This window comes from Pan troglodytes, chromosome 2, assembly GCF_028858775.2.
Source record: "Pan troglodytes isolate AG18354 chromosome 2, NHGRI_mPanTro3-v2.0_pri, whole genome shotgun sequence".
Taxonomy (NCBI): domain Eukaryota; kingdom Metazoa; phylum Chordata; class Mammalia; order Primates; family Hominidae; genus Pan; species Pan troglodytes.
This window is the reverse complement of record NC_086015.1, coordinates 163,575,060-163,592,181: the sequence shown is the minus strand read 5'-3', so window position 1 is coordinate 163,592,181 and position 17,122 is coordinate 163,575,060. Positions and strand designations below refer to the sequence as shown.

Here is a 17,122-nt window from a genome sequence, read left to right as displayed (position 1 = left end):
CTATTTTGCCTTTCTAAGTTGGAGGGAAAATAACACATTTTCCAGTGACTACAATGTCTAGGTATATAAAAATTTTACCATAGGAGTAAAATTTTGGTTTTACCTTTTACGAATATACTTACAAGTACTATACAATAAACTTACTATACAAATTTTATTTAAAAATAATTAGAGATACTAGTGTCATTGAAAAATGGCATCAAGTAGGGACATGATAAAACCCTTAAAAATCTATCTAGAAAAACCCAAATCCTACCCCTCTATCAGATTTGTGGACTACTAAAAGATTAACCTGTGAAGCCAAATGCTTATTGTTTGTTACTGTGCTACGCCACTAGGGGGTAGCATCCCCACGGTTCTAAGACTTCAGAGTAGGGAATTTGATCTGTAACAAGGAACTGGATGCAAGGCAAGTTTTTTTTTCGCTAAGGGGGCCACCACTTGATATGCTGGCAAATGTCTTACACTCATAATGTGCTAGAAGTAACTTTATATATAAATACACATGTAATACAATTATCTAAATACTTTTAGTACTTCCCAAAATATTATTACTTTTCTGTATCTTTTACATCTTTATTCTTAGCTTTCATTTCATTTGATAGTATATTGCTCTTCTCATTAATTTCTTTGGTATCTTCATGAATTTTTTCCTTTTGAGTTTCCATTTCAGCAATTCGTTTCTGCAACTCATAACTAGAGGGAGGGAAAAAAAAAAAAAGAAATTGAAGCTCCTAAAATGCCATTTCCAAAACTGTATAACAATTTTAGTAAAATTAACTGTTTCTAAAATATTATTAACTAGTCAATATATGACTGCCTAGGCTATGAGGGGAAAATCCCCCTGGGTCAAGGCTAGAATTTAGGAACAAAAATCGATTTCATTGTACCAATGTGGTGGCCGATGCCTGTAATCCCAGCACTTTAGGAGGCTGAGGCAGGCAGACTGCCTGAACTCAGAAGTTTGAGACCAGCTTGGGCAACATGGCGAAACCCCATCTCTACCAAAAAAAGAAAAAAGAAAAAAACAAAAAAAATCCCAGCAACAATAATAATAATAATAATTAGCCAGGTGTGTTGGTGTGCGCCCTGTAGTCCCAGCTACTCATGAAGTGGAGGTGGGAGGATCAACTGAGTCCGGAAGGTTGAGATTGCAGTGAGCCGTGATCACACACTGCACTCCACCCTGGGTGAAACAGCCCGTCTCAAAAAACAGTTCATCATAAGCTGAAAAAAATCAGATCTGCTATTACACGAATTTTAAAAAGTGCACACGTAAAAGGACTGAGTACAGTAATAAATACCTGTGAACCTACCTCCCAACTTAAAGCAGGATACTAAAAAGTCAACTTCAATGAATTGATAAATATGCCTAATTTAATAAATTCAACCCTGGTGATCAACGGGGTGACAGGTGTCACAGCCAGATAGTCCTCACATTGGATAAGTTCACCACATAATTCCTTTTTTTGTAGAGATGGGGTCTTGCTATGTTGCCCAGGCTGGTCTTGAACTCCCAGCCTCAAGTGATCCTCCTGCCTTAGCCTCCCAAAGTGCTGAATTACAGGCATGAGCTAACACATCCAGTCACACAAAACAATGTTTAGAGATTTTTTTTCACTTCAGTCTTCATGTTTCTCTAGGAAAAGAGAAGGGCTTTGACTTAATGGTTAAAAACTAATATAAAAATTGGTAATATCAATCAAGGCACTTACATATAATATTGACAAACATGATTCTTCTTTCTAAATATTTCATTTTCCAAGGTAAGAAATTCGATAGCTATGTTTTTCTCTCCTTCTAAGGCATCCTTTTCCTTTTCCACCATCTTTACCCTGTTTAACTACAGAAATTAAAAGTTTAAAGACTGAATACACACTTCATATGTACAATATGAACTTAAAATATGCAAACATTAGATAAAAACAGTTAATAAGGAGAATGTTCATCTTAAATGTTAATATATAAATTTCAATACATTTCTTCATTAAGTATTATAACATGAATATCTGACTTACTAAAATTTGTTAGATCATAAATGAAACATTGTGATTTACAATGAAAGTCTACAGATGATTCACCTTCTCTCCTCTGTGTTCATTTAATATTTCAACTCTCCGACACAAGACTTTAATAGGTTCATTTAGCCGTCCACAACCAATTATATCTTCTAAATATTCAAGCATACCCTCATCGTGTTCAGTCTGGCCTTTTGGTTTCATCATAGCAATTTGTTCAACTTCGCCCTTTAAAAAAAAGTTATATTTCATACTCACTGTGTATGTTTAGCTAAATCAATCTTAAGTGAGAATTGGGAGCAGTTAAATAATAAAACCAAGAGTAATAAACATCTAAATAATGTATAGTTAGTAGTGCAACGATTTAATAAGGTATAAATAAAAATGTTATTTTCACTGGTATTCCTAAGAGTTTTAATTTTACATAGGGAGATATGAAACATGAATTTATATTCCCTTAGATAAATCCTTATAAAAGTGTAATATACACCCACTTACACACACTCATTTCCTCATCTAGAATGTTCAATATAAATAAATAAAACTTGTTTCTTTAAGTAAAATTTAGGAAAGCATTCACTTAATCTGCAATCTGATTATAGTGGAAACATTATCAATTGTTAATAACACAATTGAAGCTCCTGTTCTAAAACAAAGAATTTTCAAAAACACTTGCATGGTTAAACTGTGTTAGGAACCCTGTCCCAAAGTAGTATTACCAACTTTCTCTACAAACATGGTTTTTAGGAGTTCCTTAACAAGTAATGCGTTTCAAAGGTAGTCAAAAACTTACATGTTCAGTTTTCTAAAAACAAGAGCCTTTGACAGAAAAGGATATTACCTATTTCTCATGGTAATAACAGAAATCAAACAGACCACCTTGACTAGAGAAAACTAATGGCACTGGTACATAAGACATCAGAAAACTTTCAGTTTGTAATCACTAATATAACAACTTTGAACTGTAATTAAAATCTTAACTTTACATATCTGCATTTATGCAGTTGAATTATGAAGAGAAAAGAGAAAAAAAATCCATAATAAGTAACCATCAAGGCTGACTGCTAGGCAGTCATTTAGTTTGATGGTGGAGAGAAAACTGTGTCTGAGTATGTTCAGGCCAAATGCTGCTACGTTATAGGAGTAGCTTGTTTGTACTCTAGACTATTACAATGGAAGAACAGGTACAGGCAAATGAAAAAAGATATACCTCTTATTTTCAACAAAATAGCAAAGACGAAAAAAGTCAACAAAAAGAATTACACATTAAAAATAGTATATTGTTTTCTTAATTCAAATATCTTAGTGATTCCTATTTCCTAAGTGAATACAGGTGAACCTTAAAAATGTGGGGTAAAACTTACTAATGAGAGCATCGTAATTCACCAAAAGCCTCAACATAATTACAAAAAGTAGACAATTTAATAACAGTGGACAAAACAGCTTATTTGAAAACCTACTCATTAAGAAATAATTTTATTTGCATACATCACTTTTCGATACTTCTGACAGTCTATAAGCACAATGATTATCAAACAAAGTAAAACTGTTACCCCAAAAGTTATTTTCCATAACATTCATTATATTATGTATGAATCGGTATATAAGTGAAAATATGTAGATATTTATATAAAGTATTTTATTCTGCTTTCAACTGTTAGTTCTCTCTAAATGTTTGCAGCAAGAGTTTAAGTTTTAGACAGGATTGAAGCCTGGAAAAATGCCCAAACCTTTGGATTTCACAGGATGAACGTTAAGTCACTGAGGAAGCCAAGAGTCTTATTCAAAGTTTGTATCTACGTAGGGTTTATCAACAGTGGCACTACTGACATTTTGGGCTGGATATTCTTTGTTGTGGAGAGCTATGCTGGGCATTATAAGATGCTTTAATAGCATTTCTGACCTTCACCCACTAGACACCAGTAGCATCCCCCCTTCTACCAGCTATAACAACCAAAACTGTCTTCAGACGTTACTGAATGTCCTATGGGAAGGGGGGCAGAATTACTGTCAGCTGAGAACTACTGATCTAGAGGCTGCAGTTTGTTTGTTCACTCATTTATTAATTTTTTGAGACAGGGTCTTGTTCTGTCACCTAAGCTGGAGTACAGTGGTGTGGTCTCAGCTCACTGCAGCCTTGACCTTCCAGACTCAAGCGATCCGCCCACCTCAGCGTCCCAAGTAGCCGGGACTACAGATGCACACCACCACACCCAGCTAATCTTTTAAAAAAATTTTTTTTTGTACAGATGGTGGTCCCTCTATGTTGCCTAGGCTGGTCTCGAACTCCCAGGCTCAAGCGATCCTTTTGCCTCAGCCTCCCAAAATGCTGGGATTAAGGGCATGACCCACCATGCCTAGTCTAGAAGTTGTAGTTTAAATCCTGTGGGTTAGTGTTTATCATCCAAATAAAAAACAATATCTGACAATTAATATTCTACCCAATTCAAGGAGAATATCTGAACACTTATTTTAAGAAAATGAAAAACCATCCCAAAAGAACTTACATTTGAGTCAAATGGCCATAATGTATTATTTAAGTATACATTTTTCAGATAGCTAAAAGTTGGGATTCAGTGTTTAACAGTTTATGCTGACAAAAATATTCCTTAAAAACACCGTATTTCTCCTGGCAAATTACTTACTGAAGAGATAGAGTATAGCTATTAAGAAACAGCTTAGCTTTGGGTAAATAACAATGGTTGCTCATTTTTGGTTGTTTGTTCCTCTCTCTCCAAATAAAATGAAAGATACAGCTATGATTTCCTCTTACTCTAATAGAGTTGAGCAGTTTTTTTTTTAAAGGCAGGATATTTACAAAGCAAAATAGTTACATCTCAACTCCTGTATAACATTCAGTCTTAAGATTATTATACCGTATTGCTTTTTTTTAAACCAGTTACCATATTATCAGATTAGCATTATTGAATCAACAGGCTATTAACAGGCCTTTACTTGTCCTTTGACTATTAAGACTACTGTGGTATTACAATGACAACCTGGGACTTTTCTTGTTGCTCTGTTCTTTGATGTCCTTTGCCTGCCCTACCACTTGCTACCATTTCCTTTCTTCCTTCTTTTTCCATTTGTGCCATCTCCTATGTAATCTGTAGATTGACAGTCTGTGCCTAAAGGATTCCTCCTTATTTCTTCAGAAAACTTACATAACTCATGTAAAATTACAGAATATAGTTTTGATTTAGGGCAATAAGCTCAATATATTTCAGAAATAATTTTAAAACATCAACCTGAATTTAAAGTCATATCAAGGTTCAATCCAAGTCACAAATAGTGACTGGCACAATCACAGACAAAAAATGTTTCAAGTTGCTACAACACTATTATCTGACGCTGACAAAGTTTCATATGTTCCCAGTGTTATCTCTATTTCTTGTATCTTAAAGCATATGAAACAAGGTCTTAAATGATTTTTCCCACCACTGTTATCTTAATTTATGGAACACTTTCTTGAGTGGCAAACAAGGATATTATGATCCAGTTATACCATTCTTTGAGAATCAATTTTACTGAAATAGAGCTTAGAAATCTAAGAGGAATGAATAGGTATGATGCCCTTTATCCTTATTCAAATGTAATCCAAATTTTAGCAAGCATAAACTACAGAAAACTCAAACAGTACATAGCTATAACAAAGTTTTGTTGTCCTAGTAAGGCCTCAATTATTCTTCTCTTTATTTTTACTTGTAATTACTATGAAGGAGGGTTTCAGTGATTCTTACAGCAAATATGAGTGCATAAAAATCAAATGGCCTAAAATTACTGAGGTTTAAGTTTTTATCTTGATCATCTTTTTATTTTCTATATCTTTTATTATACTATACTATAAATTAGTGTTCTTTATCTTCCTCCAATACATTTTACTCTAATTTGATCTTTGTAAGCTACCAGAGGCCAAGGAACTAAACCACCAAGGTTAGTATCTTTCTAAAATAAAACAGAAAGAGTACCTTGTTAGTAGTTGGACTTCTTGATATCTATTTCTGGTTGGTTAGAGGTAGCTTCCTTGCTGCTCTCCACCACCTTCACCCTAGTTGTGGATATTGAATCAGACACCTTTGGAAAACTGAGGCATTATTGAAAAAACTAAAAATTTCTTTTGATATTATAGCATAGGCTCATTTCTACAGACTAAGAGACTAGAACCCAAGTAGTTTATGTGACAAGCTTAAGAGAAGTACATTGGAAAAAAGAACAGATAGCTAGGCAACAACTCAGACCTAGGTTAATTAAATCTCCAAATTACAAAATAATTAAAAAAAAAAAAAAGAACTTGGCTATTATTTATTTATTTAGAGACAAGGTCTGTCACCCAGGCTGGAGTGCAGTGGTATGATGTTGGCTCACTGCAACCTCTGCCTCCTGGGTTTAAGCAGTCCTCCCACCTCAGCCTCCTGAGTAGGTGGGACTATAGGGGTGTGTCACCATGCCCAGCTAATTTTTGTATTTTCTGTAGAGACATAGTTTCACCATGTTGCCTAGGCTGGTCTCCAACTCCTGGGCTCAAGTGATCTGCCTGCCTCAGCCTTCCAAAGTGCTGGGATTATAGGCGTGAGCTAATGCGCCCAGCCTGGTTCGTGTTTCAAACTTTAGATTTTGTAATATGAAGACAAAAGCATATGAAGTTGAAAACTTTGACAAAATTAAAGTTGTGCTAATAGTTGCAGCTTTTGAGGAGTTTACAAAAATATTCCTGAGGCAGCAATCATTAATACAACATTTTAGTAAAAATATTAACCATTCTTCTACCCCTGAATGGAGCAAAAGCACCCCTAATTTATAAGTCATAGTTACCCAAGAAATGCTGTACAGAGCTAATAAAACTCTACTTGTACAGACTTACAACGGGACTGAGGCTCCCAAAGTAGGTATATATAAAAGAAAATGTACGATTATAAAAAACACAATGGTCAATCACAACAAACTTTTTGAGGTCATGTATGTGTCTTTAAGGACAAGAAACAAGGTTTAGCCATCTTAATATTACTTACAGCATTTTAGCATAGTGCCTTAATAGGAATTCAATTGAATGGCCAATTAATGAAATTTTTAATGGATTTAAGTAATAAAAATGCCTACTTGAAGAATTTGCTAAGCGAATATATTAACACTGAAAAATTTTACTCTTAGGAACTTCTAAAAAATTTGGTTCTTTTTAATCTCAAAAATAAATGTTTATTTTTACTAAATTTAGATTACTTTTGCTGTTAATCACTATTACTGGCCAAATAGTCTACATGTTTTATTCCAAGTAATGATTTAGGTCTTGGATGTTGATACTACGATGCTGTTTCCAATTTCTCAGCCTCCCAAATCAGTTTTTAAGATAGATGTTATTCAGTAGGAGAGAAGGTAATAAAAATCACATTTTTACTTACCATCAAATGCTTTAAATTGCCAGTTAGGAGTCTGAGATTTTCATAAGCGACTTAAAAAAAACAATCCATAGAAACCATTGCCACTTTCCCTCAAAGTTTTAACTGGGCACTATCAGTTCTACCGTAGTCCAATCCCTGTTTCTTATTCCTAACAGGTGAGTTCCTAAGGTCCTTATCTATAAATTTAATTGAGTCAAACTGAATCTGTTAACTTGGAACATTCACCTTTGTATTATTTGGGAAGAAATGTTTTTTAAACAATTGTAAAGATCACATAAAAAGGTTCAGATTATCATGTGAACAAATTGGCTTTAGCATCCCATATACTTCAGAAGCACAAATGTAATATAAATTTGACAATTTATAAATTATTTACTTCGTTGGGACAATATTACACTAGCTTCCTTTATTACTGAATTACGTACAGAGATGCTGTACAGAGAAAAAAATTATCCTTAGAAGGGTTAAAATGCAGTGTATTTTGATGAATCTTTGGATAAATGTAAAACTTTGATTATCCCAGGATGACGGTAAAAGAAGATTAAGCAAAAGATAAACATAAGTACAATTTCCTGCAAATTGGTATCATCATCAAATTTCGTATTATATAGGGACATAACTTTTTATCCATTATTAACCAAACCAAGTCCCAGAATATGTAAGTCAATAAAACAGTTCAATTTGATTTTAAAAACACACAAAATCCTTTAATGCCACATTCTATAAATTCAAATCTTGTTTAGAAATATATCTGCAATTAATTTCCTCAACATTAATTTTTAAATAAGTTTAGGTTGAAGTATTGCAAATATACTGTGCCTGGTAATAAAAGATATTAAAAAAGGTTATCCTAGAATGATACTGATTTACCTTGTATACTATGAATGTCTAAAAGTAATAATTTTTAGAAACAATTGAAGAATAAAAACTAAAATGGAAACAGAGGCTAACATTTTATGTTTGTTATTAGGAACATCCAGTCACCCTAACAAAATTCCCTACTTATTTCAGTCATTTCTGCATCACAAAATAGTTTTGCTTTTATTATGCTTCGGTGATTCTGGATAGAACACAGGAAAAGAAGATACCCTCGAATCAAACAGGAACTTGAGAAAGCCATGGTTTTACCCTAATTTTTTTTTTTTTTCCGAAAAATTCTGAATTTTGAGGACAGGGAAAAAAAGATAGGGGATTTTTCTTACCAAGCCATGCTGGTAGAATATACTTTTACTTAAAGAAAACAGGGTTTCTAATAAAAATCAGTTTGGCACAGGTACTTAATTTTTACATCTCTTTAAAAGGACTTGCTCTGTAACAGCTGTGATACTTAACAATGTAATATCAAAGTTTCGTTCTTTCAGTGGTAGTGGTTCCACCAAGTAAGTCATTTTCAACAAAACAAAAACCAACTTGAGTAAAGGGTAAGTTAACCATCCAAAGTGTTACAAAGATTAAATTAACTAGGTGCTTAGGTAAATCAAACACCAAGTGTACAGATTTTTTCATTTTTTGGTTATATATCAGAAGAGATAATAAGAACAAAAACAAAGGAAAAGGATAGATTAAAATATAATACATTTCATTTAAAATGTTACCTTAAAGGGAAATACAAACAAATGATAAAATAGTTGCTGTATCCCTGTCACACTAAAGCAGCACAGTAATATTGGTGTTTAATATATATTTCACTACGCCAATATTTACGTGCTGCTAGAGTGGAACAAGTATGTCAGTTCATCCAAACATAAAACGAACAACTGATGATGAAAACATAGTTTTGAATGAATTTCCTTAAATTTCTAGAGCAGCAAATAATGATTCGCATCTTGACTGTAGCATGTAAACCATGATGTGCTGCTACAGTACTTTAAGGCCTCAAAAATGTAGGATTCATCCAACCTAGCTTTATAGAAAAAAAAGTAACAAGAATAAGAGAATCTTTGAAGTCTTTAATAAACTTACCTGTAAAATTAAAAATCTATTATGGTCCAAGTCAATTCCATGGCTTCGAAGAAGATTTCCAACATCCTTAAATGTCTTTTTCTTTCCACTTATGTGATAGACAGAAGTATTATCTCTGTAGGCCGTTCTGGATACACAGAAATTACTGTTAGGAATGACTTCATAATCATCCCCTTCCTGTTTTGAGGAAAAACAAAACCAGAAAACAATTGTTGGTATTAAGTCATAGGCCTACTTCAAAATTCACTCATTTCATACTGAAACTAATTCTATGGATTAAAAACTTCAATTGAACATGCACACAAACTGCCAGTAGTTCTCATTAATAACCCAACTTAGCAAAGAATTGATACTTTTCCATGCTGTTTTGGTCCCTTTCTCAAAGATCACAAAAATCAAGAAGCCAAACCAACCAGCCAACGAAAAAACCCACCTCCAAACAAGCCTAAAAACGTTTATGATTGAGAAGACGTAGACAAGATTCCCACCATATCCAAAACCCACACAAATTATTAACATGTTGACAGATTAAAAAGCTGCAGCTTTTTAAAATGATGATTCAAAGAAAAAGGAAGGAAGGTAGTAACCGGGTGATACACTTTAGTTTTTTTGTGTGGGAGGGTAGAGTGTGCCGTTAATTTAAAGTAAAAAGAATCACAAAGAAATAACAACTAAATTCCCTTGATTTTCTTTTAAACAGATTTTTTAAAAAATCAATTGCAAATCTACTTTAACACTTTCCCTTAACCTTAAAAGTTCTGTCATACTGAAGCAAAGGCTTCTAAAATTTAGATAAATCAAATGTAATTAATATGCAATGGAATAAAATCTGATTTCCTGGCAATCTATTTTCCAACCCAACTTGTACAATAGAAAGCACAAAAGAAACCAAATTAAAATAGATGATTCTGTGTAATTAAAGCACTTTGTATTAAAAAAAAAAAGGAAAACGAATTCAAAAGACAAATCACCTCCCAATTTCATTATGTAATTAGTTTTCTATATTTTTAGGTTCCATCGAGTCATTTTTGAACAATCAATTTCCTACATTATTAAACAGAAGAGAAAAAGTCTCAACAGGTAAATAATCTAGGCATTTTACCTATAGTTGTCTCCATTTCTAGAAAACAAACATTAGCTTGTCCTTCCCCCATTTCTAAAGGACTTAATTACAGCAGTAGTCAAACTGAAGCAAAGCTCTTTCATATCACAGATACTCAGGGGCCACTAACATTAGAGTTAAAATGCACTGAAATAATGAAGATGGTAAAACCGGCTAACTGCTACATTTTCAAGTTTAGCTAATTTATTCTAAAGCAATCAAAATATAACTTTAAAAATGAACTGAATATTTATAGTAAAATAATGCCTATTTAGTACTCAGGACCCTAAAACTGCTCAATGCTTTTATTCCAAAAAGGATTACTATGAACTATTTGTAATTCATTTCTTTAGCTAAAAAATAAGTATTTTAACCGGCACCACCACTCCCCCAAAATAAAATACGGTCAGAGATAATGAAACCAATGCTTTCCGCTATAATTACATACAAATTTCTTAAAGCCAAAAATAAAATATGTAATGCATTTAAGTCCATTTTCCTTATTTGAACTTGCCAATAACAGTAAAAATCCCTTACCTTATCAATTATCTTTTGAAAATGAACTTCTACTGTACAACTCTGAATGTCCTTGTGTTCATCAGAATTATGTATTAATACTGAGAGTTTTTTAGATCTTATTTTTTGTGCTCGATAGCCAAACACAAAAAGCATAGAATCAATAACATTGGATTTGCCACTGCCATTTGGCCCGATAATACAGGAAAAGCGCTGCATTAAAAAAAAACAAAACACGGAAAAGTTCATAAGGTCATGCTAATACTACTGATTTTAACTGAAACTGTTAGATTTTTTTTACTTGCAGTTAAAAACTGCAAGTATTTAAAAGTTCTCATTGCTAATCACAGGCATACAACTTGAGTTTTCTTACATCAAGTTCTCTCTTAAAAGCTTCAACATTCAATAAGAATGCTCCAATTCTAACGCAGACGTTTTAGAAAACTCATTTTATAGTTAAATTATCTAAGGGTTCCATAGAAGGCTTTAAGAAAAAAAAAATTATCCAAGGGAAAATACTCTTTCAAACAGAAACACACACCGACTCCATTCAATGGAAAACTTTATAGCTAGAGGTACCAAAGATAACCAGATAAACAAAAGATAATTTCAGTGTTAAAATCATATGAAACGTGTGTGTGTGTGTGTGTGTGTGTGTGTGTGTGTGTGTGTGTGAGAGAGAGAGAGAGAGAGAGACAGAAAGACTATCGGGATAAATAGGGAGTGAATGAATTTTAGGATAGTTACAAAACTGAAACATCTTGTAAAGACGTATTACCTTACAATAGTTATTTAAAAAGTTATAAAATAGTTATTTCCATACAAATACCTTATGGAAAGGTCCCAGAATTTTCTCCCCAGCATAGGATTTGAAGTTCTGGTTTACAATATGAGTTATCATAAGCCGCGGAGCTCCAGCTTCATTGGTCATTGCTGGAGGCGGGGGAGGAGGAATGCTATTCAAAATCTCTTCTAAACTTCTATTATCAAGTTCCTCACTTGCAGTCTCTAAGTCAGTGAAAGGAAAAGAAAACGAAGGCAAACGGGGGGAAAAGCCTACATTAGTGCAATTAGTTCAAGCCTACATTAGTGCAATTAGTTCGGAGAACTAATGACTGCCCATCTTTAAAGTAGGGGATGGAGGGATGTTATTTATGAAACTTAGGAGTCTATATTTTCCACTTAAATATGTTATTATCTTAAACTCATGGGGGTGACTAAACCTTCAGCTTGGTTTTACTAAAAAAAATTCTTGAAAGAAATGCCACCGGTCACAAAATTCTATATACCTATACCTCTTAAGAGTCAAAACACTACATCATAGAGCAAATCTGGGAAAACCGTAACAAGCTATTTCCTGCTGCCTATCCTAAACAGGAGGTTAAATCCTAAGGCTCTAGATGCAATTCTCCGTACCACTGAGCACCTGGAACCTTCATTTTGGAAACTCATGAACTTCAGCGACACTACCACGAGGGTTTAATAATGTCACCCAACTCCTGGACTCACAAAAGCTACAGTGGCTTCAAATAAATTATCGTCTTCTCTTTAAAGGCAATCTAAGACCACGGAGGTGAGGTTAGGGTCAAAAAACTTTTCATCATGCTCACATAGTCATATTGATTGTCTCTGGGAAAAAAGTCCACTTGCTCTCTTGATTGACCGTCTCGATTTTAGCGGAAGTAACAATAAAGATATTGAATTTTTGTTTGTGACCTGTACCATTCCACAGGTCACAAACAAAAATTCACAACTGAACCCGTTTGCTCGCCCCCATCCCTTCCAGCGCCGTTACACCAAAATTACACGGGAATCCTATCTCAAAGTTGCCAAATGGCTTTCCTGAGCCTCTACCGGACCGACACCGGACCTTCAGATGTCAACTCCGCGCTCAACAACCCCAGCCAGCCTCGGGCTGGGCGCGTTTGCCTGCCAGTCCCACAGCGCGCGTTCCTGCCGAGTCGCGGCGGTTCACTCACCTGCGGCGGTGGCTGGGCTCTCCGTGCGGCCGGACGGCGGCTCAGGCTCCGCGTCGCTGCTGGCGCCGTCAGGGGACGGCGGCGGCGGCCCTTCCTCTCTGCGCCGGGCAGTGGAGGGCTGGGTGCCTTTACGGGGCATGGTCGCTGGGGCCGGGGGACAGCCGGGAGCAAGTCAGCCCGCGGGCCGCTACACCGCGCCCGCCCCACCCGGGGAAATCTCGGTCCACCGGCTTCCGAGAGCCCCGCTTAACACTCCGCTTAGAGGCAGCGGGACTTCGGGAAGGGAGCCATCGAAAGACACGAGTGGCAAGAAGGCAGGACTGGTTTCTTAACAAGACCTATGTAAGTGGGAAAAACTAGACGTGCCTGAGGATCAATCAACGATTGAGCAACTGCTTAGTTTGTTGTTGTTGTTTTTAAGGCTCTTCACCCGTCCGCCCATAGTATAAGCGTATAATATTCGCTAACGCATTTCTAATTAAGGAACTCCCATACGCCAGCATTTCCGGACATTCCCACGCTTTCGGGGCCAGGGATGCAAGCGCGCACCGACGTGGAGAAACGAGTTCGTGTCTGGGTCAGGATCCCGTGGCTAGCAACTCTCTCCAGAGCGGTGAGGACTAACTGGCGACTCGCCGCCCGCTTTCGTCTGCCCGCCCTTTAGCTCCTGGCGCCGTTGACGGCCCGGGGCATAACGAAGTCTCCCTCCTCTCCGCGGTCGGACCGCGAAGGGCGAAGGCTGGGACTAACCACTAGCAACTTCAAGTCGGACGCTGGCAGCGCTTGCTAATTTTGGAGTGGCAAGAGTTTGTCTCTCCAACTCCCCGAGCGGAGTCCCGTTGGATAGTAAACCATGAAAGGTCACCAGCGAAGGCTGAGACCCGGTGACTAGTCCGTTGGCAGAAGAAAGAGGGGTAGGGGGAGACGCCCTTTTCCAGATAGAGACTAGGATTTTTTAAAGAAGAGATCTGCGAGGCTCGGGGCCTCCCCGAGACGTTTGAGTAGCTTGGAAAAGTGGCGCCCGGGAGCTGCGCGCGGGAGCCCGGGCCGCCGGGGAGCGGCCGAGGGGGGAGGGGTGACAGCAAGAGAAATCTCCCAGCGGCAGCTTCAAGCCCGGACTTCGCCGCTCGGGCTCAAGGCCTCTATTTTCCAGGCGCTCGCGGACAAGGCAGGAAGTAAGAGCGTGACAACCTGACCAGGAAGATAAGTACTTTACCTGCAGGACAGACCACTCAGACCAAGGCTGGAGACGGTTGTGTAGTACCCACCTCCCCGCTCCTACCGGTGTTTCGGCTCCGGGTCCTTCACTCGAAAATGGCGCCTAAAATACAAACTCGAACGGAAATTCGTTACAAATGCGCGCAATGATTTCTGGGATCCACTAATTTGAAAAAAAGTGCGGCGATTATCACCGCCATCTTATTGTCGCTCCTGCGCATGCGCGAACTCCTGGCGGGACCTACGCGGTAGAAGTTTCTACTAAGTGAAAAGGAAGAGCGAGGGATTCTTTTCTCTGTGGTCTACAGCAGCAGCACTATTATTAAAAATATTTGGAAAGACAACCTGACAAGTTTTGAAAAAGATTTTTTTAAAAACGGTAGGGTTCCGCTCACAGTGGGAGGCGGGGCTCAGTGGTCCAGAAACGCCTCTTCAGAAGAGGGCGGGCTCGCCGGCCCACTCGGATGACGTGCCGCGTAGAAGTATCGCGGGAAGAGGAAGGGAGCGTAACTCTTAGAAGTCACTATGGTGACGGGGAGGTACCAGGTATTTGAGAGCAATCGCCACCGCTTTCCTGGAACTTGAGGTAAATCCCTTCACCTCTGGACCTGGTGAGAAAAGGGTTTGGAAGTTGTAGCCATCACTGGATCCCATCTTTCCTGTTTTGAAGCTGTGTGCTTCGTGGAGCATCATTTTCTGTCTCCCTGGCGGCAGCGGGGCTCCGGGTGTAGCTTTTGGGATGCGAAGGAGGAAGCCCTGAATTTTAAGGGAGTAGAGAGACAACTGGAAGACCTGGATTCGTGATAGCTTAGTCGACATGTGAATAGCGCAATAATGATTTTCGAGATCATTGGTGTTACTAGTGAAAGGTTTCGGACTTTTAAAATAATTTGACTAAAAGGCTCTTTAATGGAAAAAACGACTCGCCAGTGTTCTGGTTATTTTTATGAGGAAATTATCGATCAGCAAATATTCCCTAAGTAGTGTTTGTATACATTGCCCTGGGTAAGGCATAATTAGAATTAGTAAGCAAGTTTGGCGATTCCTGTTCCCCGAGAACTTAGTTTTAGTGGGTTTTTAACCTGAGGTCTGTGGATCTGGTGGTAGATGATTGGGCTTCAGAGTTCATAACTCGCCTGACATTGTATACATAATTCTATGTGCATTTTTCTGGGAAGTTAGTTTTCCTACAACTTTATAATCAGAATCTCATACTTGCTCCTAATTCCCTATATTGTTAAAGAGCCACTGGCTCATTTGACTATCTCCAGTATTCATGCAACAACTCTTAAGTAATTGACATTGAGAACTACTAGCCTCCTTTTTTTTTCTTTAACTTTTGCTTACTTAGGGTCTGGCATGTTAAATCACCATTAAATCTGCCTTTTGAATGAATTTACATGATCACTCTAAATACATTATGGTTCTTCCCTGGAAGAGCATGAAGTCAGGTTCAGTGATTCTCAAAAAGGTGTGGAGAGCCACCCCCCTCCCAACCAATTGTAAGAATTTGGTGAGGTTGGGAGACTGGTGTGTATTGAATAAGCATAGACTCAATATCGTGATATATCTTTATGTTTGAAGTTAAAAACGAATTGTTGTTTTCATAAAACAAACTACAGAAAACAAACTTTAATGAAAAAAAGTTTTTTGGCTGATAAGCATACCAAGAAGATATAAGGATTATCTTTGAGGGCTTCTGGAATTTTTGCATTTCCAAAGGTTGTAAAACACTACAAAACCTGAGTTGGAGAGGTATAAACTATGCGGATCACCTGAGGTTGGGAGTTCGAGACCAGCCTGACCAACATGGAGAAACCCCGTCTCTACTAAAAATAAAAAATTAGCAGGGCATGATGGCGCATGCCTGTAATCCCAGCTACTAGGGAGGCTGGGACAGGAGAATCTCTTGAACCCGGGAGGCGGAGATTGCGGTGAGCCGAGATAGTGCCATTGCACTCCAGCCTGGGCAACAAGAGCGAAACTGCGTCTCAAAAAAAAAAAAAAAAGTATAGACCAAATTGAGTGGTGTATTTGGGGGAACAGAGCACAATGTAGTGGAAAGATGTAATATAGAAAACAATCCCAAGTTCCATCATTTTTTAGGTATATGCTTGACAGTTTCCTCAGTTTGTCAATCTTGAGAGTATTTATTTATGAAACTAGCATATAATACCTGTCTCATCATACTGTTTATGATTGTTCATCTAGCACATGCTCCATAAGGATTTGATTTTGCTGTGTTTATGACATTGAACTTATCAAAGTATGCTAAGGATGAATAATGGGATATCAAGTTAGAGGAAGGGTAGCTCCTGAAGGATCTTGAAAACCAAGTCAAGGATGTTAGATATGATATGGAGGAAACAGCTTTTAGAACAATTCTGAGCCAAGGAATGACTTGGTAAATATAGGAAGAATAATTAACAGTAGTTATGTGGGGTATGTTAAAGGGGAAAGAAACTGAGATCAGTCTAGGCTTTAGTTAAGATTGTTACTATATAACAATAAGTGAGAAGTGCCTAAGTAGGATGGAAAAAAATCTGGAGTCATTTTGGGGTAAAAATCTATAGCTTTTGTAGATTGTGATGGTTTAGAGTATAAACCCTTGAAGTCAGTCATATACTATTCTTTGTGTATCCTTGAAGTAGTGATAAGGTATAAGAAGAACGATAAGTCACAGAAAATATAGTTTTGATAAATCAACTGACTGATGGCCTTAAATTTAATTGAACCTAACCATTGCCCACTCAGAAAACTATTTTGAAAAGGGGCATAAACCAGGTTGTATAATGAGAAAACGTAACAAACAGCTACAGAGTAGACTTAAATCTGGAGATTTATATATACCACAAAAATAAGACATTCAGAATAAGCATAAATTTTGAGAAGATATTAGAGTCATAAGAAATAAAGACTTTTGGTTGATTG

General features: G+C 37.0%; 2 protein-coding genes and 2 non-coding genes across 12 annotated transcripts in view; 1 reads left to right on the top strand and 3 right to left on the bottom strand.

The window, feature by feature from the left end:
- SMC4 (structural maintenance of chromosomes 4) overlaps nt 1–14,406 on the bottom strand; it is a 35,173-nt gene extending 20,767 nt beyond the window's left edge. Inside the window, exons 1-8 of one of the 4 annotated variants that reach the window (XM_003950224.6) lie at nt 14,190–14,406; nt 12,974–13,117; nt 11,824–12,002; nt 11,016–11,207; nt 9,377–9,553; nt 2,082–2,246; nt 1,716–1,843; nt 556–696 (exon numbers count right to left, since the gene is read on the bottom strand). In XM_003950224.6, coding sequence (XP_003950273.4) covers nt 556–696; nt 1,716–1,843; nt 2,082–2,246; nt 9,377–9,553; nt 11,016–11,207; nt 11,824–12,002; nt 12,974–13,112 — 1,121 coding nt within the window. In that variant the 5' untranslated portion in view covers nt 13,113–13,117; nt 14,190–14,406. Of the gene's footprint in view, nt 1–555; nt 697–1,715; nt 1,844–2,081; nt 2,247–5,986; nt 6,066–9,376; nt 9,554–11,015; nt 11,208–11,823; nt 12,003–12,973; nt 13,340–14,189 lie in introns of those variants that run through there. The other 3 variants (XM_016942247.4, XM_009446764.5, XM_009446767.5) reach the window with 3 other exon arrangements.
- MIR16-2 (microRNA mir-16-2) lies at nt 9,056–9,135 on the bottom strand. The gene is given in 1 exon segment (NR_035688.1): nt 9,056–9,135. It is a non-coding gene; the product is annotated as a microRNA mir-16-2 (primary transcript).
- On the bottom strand, nt 9,196–9,293 carry MIR15B (microRNA mir-15b). The gene has a single exon (NR_031958.1). It is a non-coding gene; the product is annotated as a microRNA mir-15b (primary transcript).
- IFT80 (intraflagellar transport 80) overlaps nt 14,061–17,122 on the top strand; it is a 146,980-nt gene continuing 143,918 nt past the window's right edge. For 2 of the 6 annotated variants that reach the window (XM_054680288.2, XM_054680287.2), the window contains exon 1: nt 14,641–14,777. The gene's annotated coding sequence lies outside the window, so the exon portion shown is untranslated. 6 annotated transcript variants of the gene reach the window in all.